Source organism: Erpetoichthys calabaricus, chromosome 3 (genome assembly GCF_900747795.2).
Source record: "Erpetoichthys calabaricus chromosome 3, fErpCal1.3, whole genome shotgun sequence".
NCBI classification, from domain to species: Eukaryota; Metazoa; Chordata; class Cladistia; order Polypteriformes; family Polypteridae; genus Erpetoichthys; species Erpetoichthys calabaricus.
The window spans coordinates 306,845,164-306,871,127 of record NC_041396.2 but is presented as its reverse complement, the minus strand read 5'-3'; the positions used below and the strand labels follow the sequence as shown (position 1 = coordinate 306,871,127).

The 25,964-nt window shown below is 43.4% G+C and overlaps 1 protein-coding gene across 1 annotated transcript in view; it reads right to left on the bottom strand.

Annotated features, from left to right (window-relative positions):
* Positions 1 to 16,529: 16,529 nt before the first annotated feature.
* Positions 16,530 to 25,964, bottom strand: part of prim1 (DNA primase subunit 1) — a 44,940-nt gene continuing 35,505 nt past the window's right edge. The window contains exons 11-13 of the mRNA XM_051924788.1: positions 18,101 to 18,201; positions 17,735 to 17,833; positions 16,530 to 17,653 (exon numbers count right to left, since the gene is read on the bottom strand). Coding sequence (XP_051780748.1) covers positions 17,634 to 17,653; positions 17,735 to 17,833; positions 18,101 to 18,201 — 220 coding nt within the window. The 3' untranslated portion in view covers positions 16,530 to 17,633. The remainder of the gene's footprint in view (positions 17,654 to 17,734; positions 17,834 to 18,100; positions 18,202 to 25,964) is intronic.

Genomic DNA, 25,964 nt, shown 5'->3' with positions numbered 1-25,964 from the left:
CATCTTGGGTGGCTAGCTGGCTGGAGGAAGAAGAAGAGTGTTTCTCGTCTTCCTACCTTGCTTACCAGACCTGTAGAAAGAAACAGATTTCATCGATGATTGTGTCCATGCCACCTCTCCTGTTCCAGAAGCCAGCTATTGAAATTCATGAACGAGTTTAGTAGTTTCTGTCCATTGCTGAGGTGTACACTCGACATTTCCACCATTTTCAGCTCTCAGTCTTTCTGTGTATCACCAGCCAAGTGACTCGGGCAGCGACCTTCTCTTCAGCTCCTTCCATCCCCGACATACAGAACACTCTCCGCCACCTCTACAGCAATGAGGATGACTTCAGTAATGAAGAGTTTTCTTCAGGGACAGAGGATGCCCCTTCTGATGCTGTGGACAGGGCGCTTAAGCAAGCCAGAAGCAGGCCTCAGAACCTCCACTCCAATAATGAAACCTGCACATTCCACCCTAACACAGAATGCCCCCAATTTTTGCAGACCCCCTCCTTCCACAAGAGCCTTGTCAGCTAACCCTAACCCTCCATCCCTTGATCTCCTTTCATTGAGTGCCTAACCTACGCAAACTTCTCGTGCGCAGCTCACTTTGCAGAGGACGGCCACAGTCCTCACCTGGGGCCTCACGTATAAACGGTGCGTACGCACAAAAATGTTGCACACGCCCGTTTTCCACGCTCACATCATGATGTATAAAAATTAAACTTGGTGTAAAGCAGCACACATTCTCATGCCAGCTCAATCCCTGGCGTACGCAAGTTTTCTGCTCGATTTTGCAAACTGGCACCACCCAGCGTTAAAGCAGTGCTACTGTTCCTGTGTGGTTTCCCTTTATTTTTTAGATTCACATCCGTGATGCAGCTTTATAAATACACTGAAATTAACTGCAAATCGTTTATTAGATTAAGACATCTGATTGTAACCAACCCATAACCATATAATGGTTCACAGAATGGCCAAACTATTCCAAACACCATAGCTGCTTTAGCGTTGTTACTCTCACTGCACCACTCAGAGTATTTTAACCCACTGTGTCCAAGTGTGGAATCACAGCTCTACAGCAGCTGATCAGATTATCGGTAAACAGCATCAGGCACACGCTGCCTCAGCCATGTTCACCGTCTCTTTGAACTGCTCCCATACAGTATGGCAAACACTTCACAGCCATTCCTGTACGGACCTCGCGGTTCAGAAACAGTTTCAACTCAAGAGCTCTAAACGCACTCAATCAGTCCATCAAGTGCTCCTTGTAGAAAGAACTGTTTGTACATATAAGTACAATCACCTCACTGGAAACTTGCACTACAGTTATAATATCACACAACCTGCGCCACTTTATAAAGCGCGTATTCACATATGACGACGACTGGCTTCTCAGTCGATTTAGACTTCCAAGCGCTATCTTCTTGGAGCTCTTGATATCATTTTTAAGATGAAATGCAGTAAAGTGTGTTTATTACATTATGCAGATAAAATGTTAACATCATTTGAATAATCTATATTGTTAATAATTAAACATGCGAGGACATGGTGGACAGCACTAGTGGTGAGCTGGCGCCCCGTTCAGGGATTGCTCCTGCCTCGCGCTGTATGCTTGCTGGGTTGGCGCCACACTGGAAGGATAGATGGAGAGAATAATTAAACACGTACTACGAAGATATTTCAATGTTCCTTAAAAGTTTTGAAGAATCAGCATTCTCATCTTACAGATGGCTTAACGTCTATTACAGAGCTGATTGTGTGGCGATTGGTGACTTGGAGAAAGAAAAGGAAGGACAGGAATTGGAGGTTAGTACGTTTGAGAGAGACAGTACTGCTGTGATAAATTATTAAATCGAAGGTCGCGCATGGCACAGCAAGCATCTTGTGTGAGGCAGGAACAATCACTGGACGGGGCGCCAGCTCATCACTATCACTGCGCCAACGTGTTTAATAACATGCTTTAACTCCTATCATCATGAAAATGATATCAAGTATACATCTCAGTATTTAAATTAATCAGAGAGCTGTAATATCACGAATGTCATGGATTATGTGTCCTGTCGGAGGAAGAGAAAGCCCGTTTAAGAAGCACGTAGAGATTCACACACATAGAGCACATAGAAGATGAAATACATCCATCCATCCATTTTCCAACCCGCTGAATCCAAACACAGGGTCACGGGGGTCTGCTGGAGCCAATCCCAGCCAACACAGGGCACAAGGCAGGGAACCAATCCCGGGCAGGGTGCCAACCCACCGCAGGACACACACAAACACACCAAGCACACACTAGGGCCAATTGAGAATCGCCAATCCACCTAACCTGCATGTCTTTGGACTGTGGGAGGAAACCCACGCAGACACGGGGAGAACATGAAAACTCCACATAGGGAGGACCCGGGAAGCGAACCCAGGTCTCCTAACTGCAAGGCAGCAGTGCTACCACTGCGAGATCAAATACAGAACAAAGCATTTAATGTGCTACTTTAGTTACGATGGGATTTGAGAAACTAGTAAATTAAACGATTTAAAGATGAAGTTTATGATGTTCTACTTTAATGACAAAATAAACTACGTGATTAAAGTGGAAATTTTGAGATTAAAGTTGACATTTTGTGCCGTTTTCCCCCACTGTGTGCCTATTTTTTTTTTCTCTGTACCCTAATAATCTTTCATATGACACTCAGATGGTGGGCTACGACTCCCCTTTTCATTGTGACTTTGATACGTACAACTTCTTTTTAATTTCGGGCACTGTGCGACTTTGTGAACTTGAGCTTTCGAGTTTCTCCGACACTCTATCTTACTTGATCAACTTCATCTTGTTGTTTATTCCACTGTTTAAACCAACAAACAGTCCGTTTTTCTTTGCCTCCACTATTTGCTGAAATTCTTCTATTTTTCCTCGTACTTTTGCCATTGTCTTTTCACAGAACGCAGAGCTTAAGGGCTATTTAAATTGATTTGCATATTCAAAGAGGTGTAATTCTGGGAGGAGTTTGGGGCGGGACAGCAGGCGCTTGCACGTGTGTTACTTTTCACGCTGACCAGGCTTTATGGAGTGGAAGAACGTGGAAGTTGGCGAACGCACAGATTTATGCATCTGGATTTTTTTTGTGCATACACACATTTCTGCTTTTGTCCGTGTGCCATGTTTTAGTGTGAATTCTACGCACTGTGTTATACATGAGGCCCCAGGTGCTTTAAGAGGTGACGGGAGGTGCCGTGTCACTTGCAAATATGTCAGCTATAACACCCTTGCGTCTGGACCCTCTTGCAAATTCAATACTAAACAACGGACCCCGTTACCAGTCTAAAGGTCAAATTTACTGCATTTCTTGGAGGATGTGTCTAGCCATCCACTGAGGTGACACTAAGAAACAACTAGCAGAGCGTTTTAGGGGGGGGGGGGACACCAATCACAGCCACACTGATCTCTCCATTTCTGTTCTTCCACAGGACCCCAAAGACACTCCACCCGTCCCCAGCCTGGCATTGCATATTTCTATCTATCCGTCAATTTGATCTTCTCCTCCTCTATCTTCTCTAATGGCAGCTGCCCGGCTTTGTCCCTTCCTTCCATTCTTATTTATGTCACCTGCTCTTTCCGTTTCATTCCTACATTCAGTCCAGACGCATCTTCATTCCTTTTCGCAATGGATGTAACCTTTAAAAGGAGAAGTTTGTTATTTTTCAAGTTATTTCTTCGCAGACTTGGTATTCATGTGTTTGCCACGTGAAATTATGCTCTAAAGTTAAGCATATTGTAAACATTTGAAAGAAAAAAAAAAAAACACACAACCAGCCCTGGCATTTCACATTGAACCCTACGGGGCACGGGAAATAAAAGTTCATAAAACTTACTGAATGTGTCTTCTTTGAAGCGGCAAAAGAAAACGTGCCTTCCATATTTCTGACGCATGTTAGGGATGATAAGAGGGGTCTGGAGATGAGCCGTTTTGTTTCTCGAGGTAACGACACGTTTCCTGCTCGCTTGTGTGATAGAAATGGCCTTCGTTGGTGGAGCCCTCACATAAACACAGGCGTCAATGAACACAACGCCAAGCGCAAACAGTTTACGGTCTGGTCTGTCAAGGGGCCACCACACAATGGGGGCTGAAGGGTTGATGCAGAAGAAGATGAGCACTGAGGGGGCGCACACAGGTGGTGGTGGTCTTCTTTTAAAATGGCTTCTCATAGTATTGGCGTTACTTTGTTTGACAACGACATGTATACACCATTTTGTAATGTGCGTGTAATGTGAATTTCCCCTTGGGATTAATAAAGTATCTATCTAATGTCAATGCTCGGCTTGAAAAACAGATGTCCTCAGTAAATTTTTACGTGCCCCAAAGGGTTCTATTATAAAGCACCAGGGGGCCTCCTGTATAACGGCGTGCGTAGAATTCACACTAAAACATGGCGTACGGACAAAAATGGAAATGTGCGTACGCACAAAAAAAATTCAGATGCACAAAACTGTGCGTACGCCAACTTCCACACACTTCTGCTCCATAAATCCCGGTCAGCGTGAAACGTAACACACGCGCCTGCTGCCCCACCCTGACTCCTCCCAGAATTACACCCCTCTGAATATGCAAATTAATATAAATACCGGTAGCACGTCAAGTGCAGCGTTTTGTGAAAAGACATCGGCAAAAGCACGGGGGAAACTTTCCGCGAATGTGAAGTGGGGGCAAAGAAAAATGTACCATTTGTTGGCTTAAGCAACAAAGGAAGTTATGGAGTGGCACAGAGAAGTTCAAGGTCAGAAAGTCGAAATAAAAAAAAGTGGTCAGATATCAAAGTCGCCGTGAAAAGGCGACTCATAGCCCACCGTCTGAGTCTCAGGGTACAGAGAAAAGAAAATAAACAGGGACACCGTGCAAAAATAGGTTGAAATCTCGTTTGTTTTGTCATTAAAACGTAGAACGTCGCAAACTTCACCTTAAAATCGATGTTTAATTCACTAGGGTTTCTCAAATCCCGTCGTAACTAAAGTAGCACGTTAAATGGTTCGTATTCTATGTGTGCGAATCACTCCGCGCTTCTTCAACGGGCTTTGTCTTACGCCGACAGGAGTGCGCAGGCGCCGATCTCCACACACTTATGATATCACAGCTCTCCGAACATTTCATTACCTTACCTGGTAGCCTGTGCAGGTCCCTACTGACGCGGCCCTTCATAAACTCCTCAGACGTATTTTAAAAGAGTGAATGGAGCCTGCAGATTCAGTGACTTTGGGGAGGCCATTTTGAAGTCTGGGTGCAATAAAGCTGAAGGCCCAGTCACCCACCGAGCACAGATTAGTTTGGGGGCCGTCAAGGACGTGGTCCGGTGCAGGGCCATTTAAAGCTTCACAAACTAACTGCAATAAACCGTGGCGCTTAAGTGCGAATTCAGAAGCTTCACCTCATCGAAATTAATTCATCGGAGTGGAGCTGCAGTCCGTGGTACCGTTGACATTCCTCACCATGGGGCGTCTGTGGCGTGTACTAAGGAAATGAATTGCATTTTTCATTCCAGCAGGTGGTGCCTGTAACCAGCGCTAGAACTTGATAAACAAAATCTGAAACAGAAAAACACGATAAGAAATTAAAAAAAGAAGAAGTACCACCAATCCCACTGAAGGCCATGGACCATCAGAGGGGGAAGAAGTGGAACCTCAGGAGTCTTGAGAGGCCAGCGTGACCACCCTATGGCTAGTAAAGGAATGCGTTATTTAAAGCCCGGTCACATTACAGGATAGACTTCACTTACATAATCTTGAAAGCAGTCATGGTGGGCTCGTCGTCGTGTAGTCTGACATCCCCTGCAACTCGGTCCCAACAGTCAGCGAGTCACAGGGATGGCTGTGTGTGCGTGAGAGCTGACAACTAACCAATGAGCACTCAGCAGGAAGTCAAACGCAGTGAACGCAGTGGCAAAGAATAAGGAACTCGTAAAGAAAGGAGATGTCCTGTGTTTTACGTACCACCACAGAATGGAAAAGAAGAACAAGGAAGGCGACTGTGAGAGAACTGAAGGCATTCGTACAGCAGGCCACACACTATTGGCTGTTGAAAAGGGGGCAGGGCTCACAACACTCTGCTAAAGAGTCCCGCTGTCATCTGATTGGTCAACACCTGTGTCATTCAGTTGCAGACGACGAGATCCCCTGTGACGAGGAGCTGTGTAATGTGACAGCAGCTTTAGTTACACAACTTGGCTACATCAGTGACGGCAGAACATTTAATGAATTTAAAAGAGAATCGCATTCTCTCGGTTTATTTTCTAATATTTTCTCTATTTAAATTTTCATTTTATTATAGTGTTAGTTTGTCCGTGGCCTCATTTTCTCTATAGCAGTGCTTCCCAAACTTCCCTGTGCCTGCAGATTCTGGTTTTAATTGGACTCCTGGGCCAGTTAAGTGAACTGATATTTCCTGTTATGCTGGGGGGCACCTGTTGGTGAAGAGAGATTCACGGATCTCGACTTTGCTGACGATGCTGTGATCTTCACGGAGTCACTGGAGGCTCTGATCTGGGGGTCTCAAGAGACTGAGCGAGGGGTCTGAGTGTCCTGATAAAAACCAACAGCCAGGCCTTTAATGACCTCTTGGGCACAGCAGCAGTGTGTCTGTCAGCGGAGAGAGTGTCGACCTCGTCATCGAGAGGTTTACTGACCTCGACAGTGACAGTCATGTGACTCTTCCTATGAAGTCAGTAGGCGGATTGGAAGGGCATGGGGGGTCATGAGGTCACTTTAAAGGGGTGTGTGGTGCTCCTGATATCTGAAAAAGGACTAAGGTCCAAGTCTTTAGAGTCCTGGTGCTTCCTGTTTGTGAGACATGGACACTATCCAGTGACCTGAGATGAAGACTGGACTCCTTCATCACTGTGTCTCCCCAGAAAATCCTTGGGCGCAGTCGGTTTGACTTTGTGTTGCTCATGGAGTCCTGAATGAGGTACATGACCAGCATTGTGAGGGAGCGTCAGTTACGGCACTACGGCCATGTGGCGCATTTCCCCGAGGGTGACCCAGCTCACATGATCCTCATTGTTGGGGACCCGACTGGCTGGACCAGGCCAAGGGGTCACCCACGTAACACCTGGCTGTGGCAGATAGACGGTCATTTCCGGAGGGTGGGACTGGGCCGCGTGTCTGCCAACCGGGATCCTGAGTTGTTTTGTTGTGTAGCGGGTGCAGCGACATGCTGTGCCAGTGCAGGCTCCCCAACTTGACTTGACTTGTGAGAAAGAAGAAAAACATTATTAACATTAATGACTATAAGTAGTTACCTCATACATAAAGGACTGTATTTTGTATTATTCATGCTGCAGAGAGCTATATGATTTATTACTTCTATATGATTTATTCTTCATTTACGTAGAAAAAGAATTAAGCTTGTGCACAGTGTCAGAAAGGCGCTATATTGCGCCCGACCTGGCACAGACTTGACACAGGAGGCATGTATAAAATACAAAGATTTTATTATTCTTCACCCGTGGGCGGTGCACGTCTTCCACGTGAACCCACAGGCAATATTTCGTTGTTCCTTTGTAAAAGTGACAATGACAATAAAGATCTATCTATCTAATACACAGTCCCAAGCACTAATAACCACCAGTACAAGCACTTTTCTTCTCCTTGGCACTGCCACTCCTTTCTAGCAACCTTGTCCTCCTCCACCCGACTCTGGCCCTTTGAGGGTTGGCCGCTGGCTCCTTTTATAGGTCACCCGGAAATGCTGCAGGTGTTTGATCACCGAGTTCCGGCTGCACTTCCAGGTGTGATGAATCTGTTGCCCACACGGGCTCAGGAGTCCCAAACACAGCAACCCCTGGCTGTACCCAATCGGGTTGTCCCCAACTCCAATTCCCAGGGAGCCCTGTGGGAAACCGAGGCACTACTCCAGCCCGGGGGTGGGGGGCTGGCCATCTAGTGTCCAGAGGGAGGTATTGCACTGTCCAGAGCTGCTCCCCCTGAATATAGTGTGTAGGGGCGTCCCGGCCGGGCATGGACCCCAGCTGACTGACACAACAGTTTAAGGGACTAACTTGCATTCTTTTATGAGAAAATGCTGACCTCTTGCTACTAACAGAACACCCTGTGATATTATAAATCTATGTGACAGTTTCTGAATTCTTGCTTAAAAATATAAGAAACATGTCCCTTGTGGATTAATAAATAAAGATTTATTAATCTAACCAGACAAAATCTAATAAAGATATTAAAGCTATAAGAATGTACTTTCTTTGTAAGTAAAGTACTGAACTATAAGAAACTGCTTTAAACTGGTCTTGTGTGCGTGAGCTGATAAAGGCGTACTTGTAGGAATGTGGGGTGGCACGGTGGCGCAGTGGGTAGTGCTGCTGCCTCGCAGTTAGGACACCTGGGTTTGCTTCCCGGGTCCTCCCTGCGTGGGTTTCCTCCGGGCGTTCCGGTTTCCTCCCACAGTCCAAAGACATGCAGGTTAGGTGGATTGGCGATTCTAAATTGGCCCCAGTGTGTGCTTGGTGTGTTTGTGTGTGTCCTGCGGTGGGTTGGCACCCTGCCCGGGATTGGTTCCTGCCTTGTGCCCTGTGTTGGCTGGGATTGGCTCCAGCAGACCCCCGTGACCCTGTGTTCGGATTCAGCGGGTTGGAAAATGGATGGATGGATGGATGGATGTAGGAATGCGAGTGCCCTGATGACTTTAAGTTGGTAATAAACTCCGTACACTCCTGTATGTAATAAATCAGGATGTAACCGAAACTTACAGCAATCTATGTATGACCTCAAAATGAACTGCCATGTTTTTTTTTCTCTTTGGCTAATAAATAAGCTGGGTGATACAAAAAGAAGACTTTTTTTTTTTTACTAACCAGTCAGTGACATTGAGCAGGGGGGGGTGGGGGGGTTGGGGATGGGACAGGTGGAGGCTCCAGTCTCTTTGGAGGCGTGCTGGGGGGCTGCAGTCTCTTTAACTCACCAAGTGTATAGAAATTGCTTTTTATTTTAAATTGGCGTTTTTGTATCCCGTTGTTTTCGACTTCAGCATCCACATTTGTTATTCCCCAAGTTCTGTGTTTTGGGAACAATATAGATGTTTGGTAAAAAAAAAAAAAAAAATATTAAAATGTACCAAACAGTTATATAGGAATTATGTATTTTTTAACAATATTTTCATCTTGATTTTCATTCTACCTTTCCAGCTGTTCTGTTTAATTAATCCTTTATCATGAGAAAGGCGCTATATAAACAAATTATTATTATTATTATTTATTTACTATTTAGTGTAGTCACATCCTTTCATGATTCCGTGTTGTTTGCCCTCCTCACAGTCCTGTTTCACTGATACGCAGGCGAAGCCGCAGGGGGGTGGCTACTGTCTTATAAATGTAAAAATTATGTTGCTGGCTGTGCTTTTCTGAATGGAGAATAAGAGACAAAAAAAAACACCAGCTAATTAAATGAGATCAGTGCTATCAGGATTTGTCACTGACTATGAATCTGATGGGAACAAAAATCTGCAGCCAAAGTGGAAGTTTGGGAAGCACTATTCTATAGGATTCTCAATGCAGTACAAATGTTTACAATGCACCATCTGTTGGAATGAAAGACACCCCACATTGTATTACTCCATGCAATACCAAAACAAATTCCATCAGATAGCACATTGCAGCTGTTAATACTGAATACAGTAATCCCTCCTCCATCGCGGGGGTTGCGTTCCAGAGCCACCCGCGAAATAAGAAAATCCACGAAGTAGAAACTATATGTTTATATGGTTATTTTTATAGTCATGCTTGGGTCACAGATTTGCGCAGAAACACAGGAGGTTGTAGAGAGACAGGAACGTTATTCAAACACTGCAAACAAACATTTGTCTCTTTTTCAAAAGTTTAAACTGTGCTCCATGACAAGACAGAGATGACAGTTCAGTCTCACAATTAAAAGAATGCAAACATATCTTCCTCTTCAAAGGAGTGCGTGTCAGGAGCAGAGTCTGTCAGAAAGAGAGAGGAAAGCAAACAAATCAATAGGGCTGTTTGGCTTAAGTATGCGAAGCACCGCAGCAGAAAGCTGTTGAAGGCGGCAGCTCACACCCCCTCTGTCAGGAGCAGAGAGAGAGACAGAGTTTGTTTTTCAAGCAAAAATCAATACGTGCCCTTCGAGCTTTTAAGTATGCGAAGCACCGTGCAGCATGTCGCTTCACGAAGCAGCTGCACAAAAGATAGCAACGTGAAGATAATCTTTCAGCATTTTTAGACGAGCTTCCGTATCGTCTAGGTGTGCGAACAGCCCCCCTGCTCAATCCCCCTACGTCAAGATCAGAGAAAGTCAACGCCAGAGAAACAGAAAAGTAAGCTGGATAGCTTCTCAGCCATCTGCCAATAGCGTCCCTTGTATGAAATCAACTGGGCAAACCAACTGAGGAAGCATGTACCAGAAATTAAAAGACCCATTGTCCGCAGAAATCCGCGAAGCAGCGAAAAATCTGCGATATATATTTAAATATGCTTACATATAAAATCCGCGATAGAGTGAAGCCGCGAAAGGTGAAGTGCGATATAGCGAGGGATCACTGTACTCCATGCAATACCAAAACAAATTCCATCAGATAGCACATTGCAGCTGTTAATACTGAATACGCCCAACAGACGCACAGAAGTCAGTTTGTATTATAAAGACCACCAGACCCAGCGAGCCCATGATGTGGGTGTGAGTAACGAGTATGGCAGCCTGTAGAGCTACAGGGGGTCAATGCAGGGTGTGATAAAGGCAGGGACACATTTCTCAGTATCAGAAAAGGGGAGGGTCAAGGGAAGTGGTGGGGGGGGGGTCTTATACAGATGTGGAAGAAAAGATTAATGTGGGGTGAATTGACTGACTGAAAAGCAGTTCTGGTCTAAAAAATTGAGAGTGGTCTCCCAGCAACTTTCTCATATCCTCAGAAATGAAGATCGATATTTGGGGAGTAAACTGCACAAGAAGGATTACATTTTTTATATTATGGACATTAAAGAACCATCAACAAGAAATCAAATTAATAATATATTGGACAATTATTATAAAAGTAAAGTTGAATAAATCGGCCTCTGCAGTTGCACAAATAAAAGGTTAAGTACCACTTCCATTTAGCGGAAACAGCTCAAAAGTTGATCGAAATCTACGTTTTGTACCAAATACTTGTATGCAGAATGGTTGACTGAAATGAATGCGTAATCAAGTTGTTGTGTTTACACACACACAGACACAGAATTACAAAATAATTTTTAGTAAACTAGGGGGCTTTGCCCCCCTGCTCGCTTCACTCGCCAACCCCCATATTTGGTTTTCCAGATACACACTTTTAAGATTTTTTGTTTCTTTGAATTGTTGCTATTTCATTAGTTTCACTTTTATTTCAGAACTTCTGTAAAAACAATATTTGTAATCTTGCGAGTCCCAATATGCTGAATCTTTTTAATGAGGTCAGGACAGGTTTCTCCGTTTGGAATTTCAGCACAGACAACACGATCGACATCATAGGCCACGGGTGGGCAGATTCAGTCCTGGAGGGCCGCAGTGGCTGCAGGTTTTTGTTCCAACCCAGTTGCTTAATTAAAAAACAATCCTTGTCAATCATTTAATTTCATGGCTTGCTAGTGCTGTAACTCTGCCATGTCAAGTCATTCTCATATCCTAGATTTTGTTTCCTTTCTAAGGATATCATCCAAATGATTTGAAGTCTAAAATAAATGAGTAACTCTCAGTTCTTCACTTTTTTCTCTTCACTTTCCTTCCAAGTATATAATTAAACCAAATAGTGCACGATAAATACACACAGGTGTAAAGGGTAACAAGCTAAATGGAGAAATGCTGGTTTCTTTTGTCATTTGCATCTTGGTGGCTCTGAGCCTAGGGATCTGCACTGGCAATCGGAAGGCTGCCGGTTCGAATCCCGTAAATGCCAATAAGAACTCTGCTGTGTTGGGCCCTTGAGCAAGGCCCTTAACCAGCAATTGCTGAGCGCTTTGAGTAGTGAGAAAAGCGCTAGATAAATGCAAAGAATTATTATTATTGCTAATAAAGAGCAATTAAAAACCAAGACTACAGCTGTTTAAGACTAAAATAAGTAATAAGGGTTCAACATCTTAACGAGCGAGACAACTAAAGTGAAGCAGAAGTGTTACTTGAGCAATGAGTGCTTCTTATTAAGCAACTGGGTTGGAGCAAAAACCTGCAGCCACTGCGGCCCTCCAGGACTGAATCTGCCCACCCCTGTCATAGGCACTTAATAATTTTTTCTTACAAAGTAACAAAGTAAGTAGAGTTCTGCATTGGACTCCTGTCTGTAAAGTCGTGTTATTTTCCTCTCACAGTTCCAAAAGTACATGGGGATACTAAGGTGATACGCCAGCTTTTGTGTAGGTTTTTGTACAAGGGCTAGACAGAACGTTTTTGACTCCTGGGGTAAATGTAGGTTTTTAAATAAGCAGGCAGATAAATATATATACATGAACAAAGTAACCAATAAATGCATGTGCGGTAAACTCCGTTTTTGAAATTCTCAAGATTCTTTATTTGTTACATGCATAGTTATACAGGACAACACGCACTGAAATGTATCCTGATCCACTTATCAAAAACTGTGCAAAGTTAGAATAATATCAGTTAGATTAACAAAAAGTCATAGATCTAAACATAACAGTATAGTAGAACATAATACATAAGTACAATTATGTGAATAAAGTAGAATTAAGTGTTAAGGTGCAATAGTGTATTGAATAAAGTTAGACTGGTGCAGAGTTAAATGAGGCAGTTTGTTTGTTTGCGCTACTGCGATCTTTACTGTCTTTTTTTATATTTTCTAATTTTCCCACTTGGCGGCACAGTGGCGCAGTGGGTAGCGCTGCTGCCTCGCAGTTGGGTGACCTGGGGACCTGAGTTCGCTTCCCGGGCCCTCCCTGCGTGGAGTTTGCATGTTCTCCCCGTGTCTGCGTGGTTTCCTCCCACAGTCCAAAGACATGCAGGTTAGGTGGACTGGTGATTCTAAATTGGCCCTAGTGTGTGCTTGGTGTGTGGGTGTGTTTGTGTGTGTCCTGCGGTGGGTTGGCACCCTGCCCGGGATTGGTTCCTGCCTTGTGCCCTGTGTTGGCTGGGATTGGCTCCAGCAGACCCCCGTGACCCTGTGTTCGGATTCAGTGGGTTGGAAAATGGATGGAATTTTCCTACTTTCATATCCTTTAACTTTCTCCACATGCGTATAGCGGCAACTAGTGCTGGGCGGTATACCGGTTCATACCGAAAACCGTTTTTTATTTTTTTTATGATATGGATTTTTCTTATACCGCAACACTGGTTTCAATTGCCTAAACGACATTCGGAACGTGGCACAGCGGGAAACTGTTCAAGTGGGGACCTTTTTCACTGCTACACCGCTAAATAGGTAGTGGTAGTGTAGGTATTGCGCGGTGAAAATGGACAGAGAACATTCCGAAACTGAAGCTGACGATAAAGTTGAACATGATGACACAGAAGAACTTTTGCCGAAAAAAAGGAATCACGTCCGTTTCCTGGAGATACTTTGGTTTTAAAAGGTCGGATGTGGACCATTATGTTCAAATGTGTAAATACTGTTTCTATACTACTGGATAACACTGCAAGCCAAGTTGTACTTGTTTTATTTGTTTTCAATACAGTGTAATTTACCTGGTTACTATATAATAATGTGACGACATGTTGACTTTATTCTCGACATTTCTACTTTATTCTCGCCGTTTATGTCAAGATTAAAGTCGACATGTTGACTTTATTCTTGAAATTTGTCATTAAAGTAGAACATCGTAAACTAAACTTCATCATAAAATGAATATTTAATTTACTAGATTTTCTCAAACCCCGTCATAAGTTATATAGCACATTAAATGCTTTGTGTTAGGTGTTCCCCGAGCTTCTTAAACTGACTTCCTCTTGCACTAAGAGGAGGCGCTGGCAGCGATCGCCACACAGAATCCATTCACTTCATGATATTCCTGCTCTCTGAACATTTAGAATGCGAAGATAAATACTTGATATAATTTTCATGGTGAAATGCATTAAAGGATGCATTAATCATGTGAGGGCACGGCGGCGTGGAGGTTGCACTGCTGCCTCACAGCAAGGGTGTCTCGGGTGTACCCTGCCTTGCATTTGCGTGTTTTTCTGGCGGGTTTACTCGGCGCTTCAGTTTCCTTTCAAAGTCTTGTAGGATGGTGGGTTTTGTTATGCTATATTGACTCTGCTAGTGTATGTTTTGCTCGTATTCATCCTGTGATGTACTGGCGACTCGCTCAGAGATGGGCGTAACTCTGAATGGATGGCATAATTAAACATGTATAACGAAGATATTTTTAAAGTTCTGAACACTGCGTGGGCTAAGTTTATAACTAGTTTTAATTTCACAAAGACGTTTATCATTGTGGTGATTGGTTATGTGGAGAAAGAAAAAGGAAGGATAGGAACTGGGGTTTTGGTACGTCAGTTAGAGACAGCACGCGTGCAATAAAGAGAGCCCACTCAGAAGAACATGCATTGAATTCTGTGTTCGTGTCTCCGACCAGCAGATCAAAAACCCAACATTTACACAATATTTCAGTTAAACCTGTGCGATAGCTAGTCATACATCCAGTTTTTTGGAGCCTCGTCACACCTGCCATAAAGTTCTCTACACTGAACATACACCTGGGGACCCCTTACTGCGAGGGAGCAGCACTACTGCCTCACTACCGTGCATGTTTAATACCTGCTTTAATGCATTTCATCATGAAAATGATATCAAGTATTTATCTTAGCATTTTAAATTTTCAGAAAGCAGGAATATCATGAAGTGAATGGATTCTGTATGGTGATCGCTGTCTTCTCTTAGTGCAGAGGAGGTCAGTTTAAGAAGCGTAGTGATTAACAACTGGGTCGGGGAACGCAACACAAAGCATTTAATGTGCTGCATTAATTTATGACGGGGTTTGACAAAATCTAGTAAATTAAACATTGATTTTAGGAAGAAGTTTAGTTTACGACATTCTACTTTAATTATGAAGTAAACTATGAGAATACAGTGGAAATGTCGACTTTATTCTCGACATATAGTTTGTTTTTTTCTTCCCTGTGTCCGTATTGTTTTTTTCTTCACCGTGGCCCTAATACGATTCCGTTGGGCTATACTACAAATAGTATTATAAATGCAAATTGCAGGTTTATTATTTATGCATATAGCTTAGCTTGAAGTAAGGTCCGTATTAATGCAGTTTGCCTAAATGATGTTCAGTTGGTAAAGATGTCATCACCAAGTTGCACTTTTTATTTTATTTTATTTTAATTTGGTGAATACTGTGCAATGCACCTGGGCTTGAAGCCTTGAAGTAATAGTGCAACTATCAGTAATAATACTTTTATTTATTTTATTGTTATTATTTATTAGTTTAAATATTATGCAGTTTAATGATGATAAAGTTGTTTAAAAAGTCACTTTAACGTGTCAGTGGACAGAGATTGTTAACATTAACAGAAAGTGTAGTTGGTTTACAAAAAATATTTACTATTTATTCCTTTTCTAAGACGTGTTCAGTGCAATCCAACTTTTGACAAGCACCTCTGGATATTTTACTAAGTCTAAATGCCTCTTTGGATGGTTGAAAATATGTTGTCAAAATTATAGTTTAAGTTTTTTCAAAATTTGTTCAATAAAAAGGTTCTATATTTTGACTGCATCTGTCATGCAATGTGATACCTTCTCCATTAGTGCCACCCCCTTGAAAACTATCACTTTATGGGGCAATGCTAAACTGTATTAATACTTGTGTGCACATTAAAATGTTTTTTTTTTGTACAATACCCTTGACAGGTTATTCTTAGCCAGTAATTGCAGTGGAAAATGTGGTTAACATCCACTCATGCATGGGGAAAAAAATACTGTCGAATACCGTGAAACTGGGATAATTTAGAAAAATACCGTGATATAGAATTTTGGTCATACCGCCCACCCCTAGCGACAACATTTTTTTTTTTTGAGCCTTTCTAATTTCACTGGTGTCATAGTCTCTAACCTGTACTGCGTGTGTTTAGCGCCAACGTTTGTAAACGTCTTTATGAAGTTCTACTCTGTCATTTTACTCATTGTCTTTTAATTCTGAGCCGTACAGTACTGTCCTTATACGCTTTCTATACACTGAGAGCCCTGGATCTGTGTGCGCTCAAATCCTTCACAAGACTGAATGTTTTGCTGCCTATTGTCCTATTTGATAGATTGTAAGTAGGGCATGTCTTTGGTCTCGCGGGTCTTTAAAATGTCTTCCGAGAAGATCACGTATCGTAGCCTTGCTTTTTGCTTTCCAGGACAGGATTTCTTTTTATAATAGACTAGACAAAGAGCCCGTTTCGACAACGTAAGATGAAACAGGCACGAGTGGAATAGTAATAAGTATAAGCACCACAAACCTGATATCGGTGTATTGAATAAATGCGTAATTGAATCAGAATGCGTAATTAGGCCTCGAGCTGTAGTCGAAATCGCCTTTCAGGCCTCTAGAGCTTTAATCGAAGTCGCCTTTCTCTTTGAATTTTCGCGGCGTGCCGCGATGTCAGTCTCGTAAGGTTTTTCGGGCAGCTGCGCAGAAGGAGACTGCGCATTCGTCTTCAGACAGACGTGAATGAGTGAGTGAGGAGGCTGGCGAATTATGTATCAAGACGAACTGAAATAAAATAGTCTGTCTTTCCCGCTACTTTAATAGTTTCGTTTTAGTTTTTCATTTCGGTTTTGTTAATTATTTTATTTCAGATTATGAAAATGTTTTTTTAATAATAGTTTCAGTTTTGATTTTAGCTTTCATTAACTATAATAACCTTGGAGGAAAGCAAATCCAAGAAGGTCAAATAATGAAAGGAGCAAGAGGAGAGAGTCCTCTGTGTAACTGGACATGTCAGCTTCACTGATGCCACAAGAGCCTTGAACTGGAAAAGGCCAACAGCATACAGCAGTTTAACACCAACCCCACCACCATCTTGACATGAGGACCAATGAGTACAGCATTTGCATACCAGTCAAAGCTGACCTACTGCAAGCACAAAAACAGACAGACAAACAGAAAAGGTGTGCAGGGTGGACGTCTGGCAAAGGGGTGAAGGCGGCACTGGAATAAGTGTCACATCAAATGAGCCATCAGGAGCACCTGACAACAAGGAGATTGACGTCATGAGAAATGGTACCAAAAACGTAATCCTTCAACCCAAGAACTGGGACATCTGCAACAACTACCTTCCTTCTAGTCCAAGCAAGTAGCTGCTGCTGACCCCTGTGTACGAGCAGGGCAGAGTAAGCAGGTCTTACGCTGGGATTAGAAACCCCATCTTTATTTTAAGGCGACAAGATAAAGGGCACACACCAAAAAAAAAAACAACCCACAGACAAAAAGTGAGACGCACGGCTGACTGAAGTGGAGCGTGAGAGTAGGGAGAACCACCATCAAGTACGTGTACAACCATTCTGAATCCCTTGGTTTCATTAAGTGTCCTCAGGTGTCGAGTATCCTCTGTGCCTAATTTTCCATCTTAGGTTTTGAGTGCAGTTCATAAGGAAGAATTGAAAAGCATGGCAGGAACAGGAAGAGTGTGAGGCACTCATAAGCCAGAATTGCAGTCGAAATCCCTGCTGTCCTCGTGCTTGTTCAGAAATCCCCCTGCATATCTGCAAAAGAACAGTCCACTGGTCACACTCCACATTAAAGAAAGGTGCCCACAGTACACTCTAGGGTTGGCCACAACTCACCGCTTTGTTTCAGCAGCTGCCCTTTCCAGGACTTCTCCATCTGCTCCACGAAGAGCTCAAACACCTTCACGTATTTCCCCAAACTGGTCCTCTTGTAGTCTGTAAGGCATCAAAAGCCAGCATCACCACCAGCCTATGACATCCTGAAAATGGCATCTATACCTAATATTCCAGAACACGTTCTTTGGAATTCTTCTAAGCACAATATCAACCCAATCAGAGTAGGCAGAGGCCAATAGGAAATGAACAAGGCCCTTACCACTCTGTCCAAGGCAGACAGACCTACATTACGCTCAGCATGGGTACGAGGGGCCATTTCTGCCCAGGCAAACTGCTTAATTCGTAGAAGTGTCCGTTTCCTCTCACCTCTGACTCTGCGTTTCGGTTCCGGTTCCCCTTCTTTGTCTTTTCCACTCTCGTCCTCTTCACCACTCTGCACAGCTTTGTCCAGCTCCTGACACAGCATGCTGGACAAAATTAAGAAGAAAGAGAAAAAACTCATGAAGTAAATAACTTGTGAGAAAGGCACTTGGAAAATTGTTGAAAAGAAATACAAACGAGAACATCAAGGCACAAAAGGAGCAGGCAGCGACTTTCATTATCCACACTTTCACTAGAAGCCAAATCTCAAGCACTCGGCCACTTCAAATAATCCAAAAGTATAAAAATGTTGACGTAATACAAGCAGTCAAGCTGCAGACACTGACAGGGAACTAAGCGAAAAATACATTAATCTGATCTGGGGGACACTACTGATACTACAAGTGTGCAGGAAGAGATAAAGAATGCATGGGCTGAGTCTTCATCCCCTCCACTTTAGCTGGCATGGGGCACATCAACTCTCCATGTTCTCCTGGGGAGCAGCCAGGCTTTCACAGGCATGTCCTGGACCTTCACCCAGTAAGCCAATGCTGGTATATCTTGTGTAAAAAGCCCTCTGTGGACATCTTGAGCAGAAGTCCAAGCTACCTGCACCATTTCATGTCTGCCTGCAGGGGTCGCCATCTACAGTCCTGGAGGACCACCGTGGCTGCAGGTTTTCATTCTAACCCTTTTTTTAATGAGTGGCCTGTTTGTGCTGCTAATTAACTTCTTGTGAATTCACTTTAATTGAATTGCTTTTTTAAGATTTGATTTGAGTGACCGGAGGATGTGCTCCAACTATAGGGGGATCACACTCCTCAGCCTCCCCGCTAAGGTCTATTCAGGGGTGCTGGAGAAGAGAGTTCGGTCGATAGTCGAATCTCGGATTCAAGAGGAACAATGTGGATTCCGTCCCGGCTGTGGAACACTGGACCAGCTCTACACCATGGCCAGGATCCTGGAGGGGGCATGGGAGTTTGCCCAATCAGTCCACATGTATTTTGTGGATTTCGAGAAGGCATTCAACCGTGTCCCTCGAAGCATCCTGTGGGGTGTGCTCCAGGGGTACGGGGTACAAGGCTTGTTACGAGTCATTCAGTCCCTGTATAGGAGGAGCAGGAGCTTGGTCCTCATTGCCGGTGATAAGTCGGACTCGTTTCCTGTTGAGGTTGGACTCCGCCAGGGCTGCCCTTTGTCACCGTTCATAAGTTATATGGACAGAATTTCTAGGCGCAGCCAAGGAGCGGAGGGGGTCTTGTTCGGTGACCTCAGAATCTCGTCTCTGCTATTTGCGGATGACGTGGTTCTGTTGGCTTCAGTGACCTCCAGCTCTCACTGGAGCGGTTCGCAGCCAAGTGTGCAGCGGTGGGGATGAGAGTCAGCACCTCTAAATCTGAGGCCATGCTTCTCAGCCGGAAAAGGGTGGAATGGTCTCTCCGGGTCGGGAACACAGTGCTGCCTCAAGTGGAGGAGTTCAAGTATCTCGGGGTCTTGTTCACGAGTGAGGGAAGAATGGAGCGGGAGGTTGACAGACGGATCGGTGAGGCATCCGCAGTAATGCGGGCTCTGCAATGGTCCGTCGTGGTGGAGAGAGAGCTGAGCCAAAAGGCGAGGCTGTCGATTTACCAGTCGATTGACGTTCCTACCCTCACCTATGGCCATGAGCGTTGGGTAGTGACCGAAAGAGCAAGATCGCAGATACAAGTGGCTGAAATGAGTTTTCCCTGCAGGGTGGCTGGACTTTCCCTTAGAGATAGGGTGAGGAGTTCAGTTATCTGGGAGAGACTCGGAGTAGAGTCGCTGCTCCTACGCATTGAGAGGAGTCAGTTGAGGTGGTTCGGGCATCTGGTTAGGATGCCCCCTGGACACCTCCCTGGGGGGGATGTTCGGGGCATGCTCCACTGGGAGAAGGCCACAGGGCAGACCCAGGGCACGCTGGAGGGATTATATCTCCCAGCTGGCCTTGGAACGCCTTGGGGTCCTCCCAGAGGAGCTGGAGGAGGTGGCCGGGGAGAGGGAGGTCTTCCCTGCTTAGGCTGCTGCCCCCGCGACCCGACCTCACATAAGTGGTGGATAATGGATGGATGGAGATTTGATCCCCTAAATTTCTTCATCGTTTCTCTGAATTTGTTTCATTTCTTTCCTTAAATGGCACCCAAACAGAAATGAAATGTGAAGTGAGGGAGCCAACAGAAGGCCAACTAAGTCAGGGCCTCAAACTCCAACCAATTTCTCTCCAACTTGCTGCTTAATGAGGTGCCGATTCTTGTTGTTAATTAAAACAATTCTTTAATTTTGTGGCTCTCATGGTGCATTAGCTGCCATTTCCAAAGTTGCTGGTTTTCTCTTTCTGAGAGCACTGTTAAAATGTTTTGTGGACCTGAGAAGATCGACATTCCTGAGACCTTCATCTTTCTTTATTTTCAGATACTGTATGATGGACACCAGTTGTTTTGGCTCATTTTGTATCTCATTATTGTTTGGCTGCTAATTAAGTAAAAAGAAACAATTAAGGGGTCCGAGTCTTTAAGAGCAAGTCAATTACAATTAATTTAAAAAGTTAATTTGCAGCAAAAACAGGTCACTGATTAAGAAAAGGGTGAGAATGAAAACCTGCAGCTATGGTGGTCCTCTAGGACTGGAGATGGGGACCCCCGGTCTGGAGGACCATAGGCTCTACTACCAAGTGCCAAATGAATGAGTCCCGCTCTCATTTACTGTATGTGGCTGGCTACCCACATTTCATGACTATGGTGTTGGACGGGGCCAGTCCTCTGGATTTCAGTTTTACACAACAGGGCATAAAGGACATCTCACCCCGATGACTGCTATGAAAATACCAAGAACCCTCGAGTTGCGTCTAGAAGAAGAGTTAACCCAGGTAGAAGGGACCCCAAACCGCCTTTACATTGGCTTCATGGACATTTTTAAAGCAAATGGAAAACATTTAGTCAAATGAAAACTCAATCCTGCTCCCCCATGTTTAACTGTCAATGCAACTCTGCTTGTGAACAGCCTTGTTTGGAAGTGCGTACTCACGTGTACTCATGAGCAATGACATTCTAAGGGCTCGTTTATGCTTCACGCTCAGAACGCGTACCCGCACACATCATGGCTGCCACGTGTTACCAGTGTTCATTTGACGCATCCTCAGAAATTAACGAGACGCGTACATGAGATGCAATACCAGCAAAAAAAAGTCAGGCGGTGCAGTGGGATCAAGTCGGGACGTGACATCAGAGTCTCTGTTTACTATCCACATGTGACAGAAAGCCGCTTACAGGATCGATGTGCGTGCTTTAAGGTTTGAAGCATTTGTGGTGCTTTTATATTTAATCGTCATAAGTGTATTCCCCACCATAAGGACACGACATGACATTTTAAAAGTCTCACATACCATCTTCTGTGCCGTCTTTTTTTTTTTGTACCTTTACAATACCATCAGAATGTACGGCGACGTATTTGAGCCACAGAGAAAATTAAATAAGGACATAATGAAAAGGTCTATTTTGTGATTAAAGTGGAAATTTCGGCTTTAATCTCGAAATGTCCACTTTAACCTCGTAGTTTACTTTATCACTGAAGTAGACCGTCGTAAACATCATCTTAAAACCGGCCTAGTTGTTAATTTGCTTAATTACAAGTACGTAACTACAGTTCTCGCTCCACACATTGGGAGACCAAATGACACACAGCAGTGGCCCCACAAAGCAGTACACTTCAACAACAAGAAGATACCCAAAGGTACACAGTCAAAACCTTTTTCCAACTCCAACAAACATAAGTCCCATGATCCGTTAAGTACCGTGTTTCTCCGAAAATAAGACCGGGTCTTATATTCATTTTTGCTCCAAAAGATGCACCAGGGCTTATTTTCATGGGCTCTTATATTTATTCATGTACAACAATATACATTTATCTAAATACAGTCATGTCATCTTCTTCTGGAATATCGTCATAACTCTCCACGTTCAAACCCTGAATTCCAGCCTGAATTTCTTGTTACTCCAGCTGCTATTAGGATCCTTCGGATCGATGTGCGTGCTTCGATGTTTGATGAATGGTTCAATGTGGTGAAGCAAAATGCAGACATACAAATGTATTCATGTTGCTTTTATATTCAAGCGTTGCATATTCTCCAAAGTAATGACACGATACATTTTAAAAGTCTCACATACCATCTTCTGTGCCGTCTTTTTTTTTTTGTACCTTTACAATACCATGAGAATGTACGGTGACGTATTTGAGCCACAGAGAAAATTAAATAAGGACATAATCCATCCATCCATTTTCCAACTCGCTGAATCCGAACACAGGGTCACGGGGGTCTGCTGGAGCCAATCCCAGCCAACACAGAGCGCATGGCAGGGAACCAATCCCAGGCAGGGCGCCAACCCACCGCAGGACACACACAAACACACCCACAATAGGGCCAATTTAGAATCGCCAATCCACCTAACCTGCATGTCATTGGACTGTGGGAGGAAACCAGAGCGCCCGGAGGAAACCCACGCAGACACAGGGAGAACATGCCAACTCCATGCAGGGAGGACCCGGGAAGCGAACCTGGGTCTAAATAAGGACATAATGAAAAGGTCTATTTTGTGATTAAAGTGGAAATTTTGGCATGAAACTCGAAATGTCCTCTTTAATCCCGTAGTTTACTTTGTCATTGAAGTAGACCGTTGTAAACGTCATCTTAAAACCGACCCAGTTGTTAATCGCTACGCGCTTCTGGGGCTTCCTCCTGACCTGACAGCAGCAATTGCCACACAGAACACATTACATTTATGATATTCCAGCTGTCTGCACATATAGAATTCCTAGATTTATACTTGATATCACTTTCATGATGAAATGAATTAAAATATGTATGTTACATCTTACATATGGGGATGCGGATGTACAATTTAAACAGATTTTTATTTTCATGGAAATTGTTACATATGCATTAACGCAATGTATAACTGCCGTGATTATATTTCGTTTCTTTCTATTAAATAATATGACTTTTTTGAATGTTTGGCTCTGAGATTTATTAATTGCCCGTGCAAAGGCTATTCTAACCGGAAACTATTAACGCTATAATACGAATGGTATATCAAGATCTCCTTTGGTGTCTAATGTTCTCCCCTAAAGATGTACTACATTACCTTTCTTGGATACAGTAATTCGTGCGGTGTAAGACCCGATGGTGTTAACGGTTGTAGATATTCTTCGTGATATTGAAAGTTGATGTTTTCATCTTCCGCCCCATCGCCACCAACTGTTTCAGCAGAGTCTATTGATATGCATTTAACCAATTTGTCGTGTAACCCATTGATGATTTTCACATTAATTCATTTGACTTCATCCTTTCTCAGTGCTAGTGTGTGCTCATTTCTTCTGTTGATAACCCTTTGTGATGAAATTCTTCAATAAGATTTGGACATAATACGTCTTCTTTAATTGGGAACTTAAAGTGAGGAAAACGCAAAAATTTATAAGAGCTAAGAGCACAGGAAGTGTGTCTGACAAAAGCATTCACAACAATGAGAGGTCTGTGGTCTTGTTTGAAAATGTTTGAGTGGAGGGCGTGAAAAAAATCACAAGGCAAAAGTCTCGTCTCGCGGGACTTGGAAAAAATCTCTTTACAAAAAGTCTTGTCACGCCATAGGATTTTTTCATATAACAGAGAGATTACTTGAAGTATTCTGTTAAATCAAATCTCGAAAGCCAAGTCTGATTTTTGTTAAATATGCAATAAACAATAATGCGTTCCAATTTCTTTGATCGGTTTCAAGTTATTTCACAGACAGTTGTGGGGTCTTCTTCAGGTGTGGATTGGTACCAGGAAATCTGTCCACATCTGTATTTTAAGGACTTTAAAGAAAGAAGTTCACATTGAAATTTAGCAGCTTACCTCCAGTTCTGTTGGCATATAGCCTAAAGCTTGACTAAGGTGCTCATGATCAAGAACGTCATGCAGGGAACTGAAACAAAAACAGCTGTGTAGGGAGAATAAACTGGGGAGGGACAGTCATACTAACAAGGTGAGGTTGAGTTAGATGGGGTAGTTTTCACCATTGCAAAAGTAATCATAGTAACAAAACCAGGGCTGTGGAGTCGGAGTCAATTTTGGGTACCTGGAGTTGGGGTCGGAGTCGGCAAAAATGTACTGACTCTGACTCCTAATAAATTAAAATTGTAATGAAAAAAAAATACAGCAAGTTCAAATGTCCCATTTCACAAACAATAGTCATAATTAAGTACTTCTCTGATGAATTAAGGACTTCTCGGCTCTCTCTCTGTCTTTTCCAAACCTCAAGTCCGCAATCTTGGTGTTACCTTTGATAGTAACCTCTCTTTTGAGAAACAAGTAAATTCTGTAGTCAAGAGTTGTTTTTTCCAACTTTGTCTATTAGGTAAGATCAAGCCTTTTTTATCTTCTAGGGATCTTGAGAAAGCTACTCTTGCTTTTATTTTTTCTCGCCTCGATTACTGCAACTCGCTGTATTCTGGGATTAACAAATCTCTGATACACAGGTTACAGTTGGTTCAGAATGCTGCCGCTCACTTTCTGGTTGGGGCAAGAAAGTATGACACTGTTTCTCCTATTTTAGCTTCTCTACACTGGCTGCCTGTCAGTTTTTCAAATTGATTTTAAAATCTTGTTGCTAGTTTTTAAATCTTCACATGGGCTTGCTCCTGCCTATTTACCTGAATTGTGTGTTTTACACCAGCCATCTAGAGTGCTTAGATCTTCTGGTCAGCTGACTCTGGTTGTCCGTCGCACCAAGTATAAAACTAAGGGGGACAGGGCTTTTGCAGCTGCTGCCTCTCACCTGTGGAACTCTTTACCTGATCATATAAAGGAGTCATCTACAACTGAACTGTTTAAAACGAGATTAAAGACTCATCTCTATTCACTTGCATTCCGTAAAGGAAGAGAGTGGCTTGCCCAGAGGGGACTGGGTGGTCTCGTGGCCTGGAACCCCTGCAGATTTTATTTTTTTCTCCAGCTTTCTGGAGTTTTTTTTTTTGTTTTTTCTGTCCACCCTGGCCATCGGACCTTACTCCTTTTCTATGTTAACTAATGTTGCCTTATTTTAATTTCTTATTTTGTCTTTTATTTTTCTTTTCTTCATTATGTAAAGCACTTTGAGCTACTTTTTGTATGAAAATGTGCTACATAAATAAATGTTGTTGTTGTTTTTTCAGGTAAAGGGAAAGCAGAAACTCCAGGTGGAAGACTCTTCATTTTTTTTGTTAACGACTGAGAGAAGAGTGTCTGTGTGAATGTGCAGTTTTGTATCACACTGTGCTGGTGAAGAGGGAGGCAAGTCCATGGATGAAGCTTTTGATTTACTGGTCAGTCTACATTCCCATTCTCTGGTCTGGCTGTGAGCTCTGGGTAGTGACTGAAAGAACAAGGTTGTGCGTACCAGTGGCCTAAATGACATTCCTGTACAGTGTTGCTGGGTTCTTACTTTGACTGGGTGAGGAGTTTAGGTATACGGAAAAACATGGTGAAAGACCAGTACTTCTGAACATTGAGGGAGGTCAGTTTGGACATGCAGTTAAGATCCCCCCTGGTACCACCCATGGGAGGTGTACAGTTACAACAGAAAATGGGATAAATCCAAGGCACAATGGATTGATAGGCTAGGAATTCACCCAGAGAGGCTGGAGGAAGTTGCTGGTGGACAGAGAGGCATGGCCACAGTGTTCTATCCATCCATTATCCAACCCACTATATCCTAACTACAGTGTCACGGGGGTCTGCTGGAGCCAATCCCAGCCAACACGGGCGCAAGGCAGGAAACAAACTCCGGGCAGGGCGCCAGCCCACCGCAGGGCGCACACACACACACCCACACACCAAGCA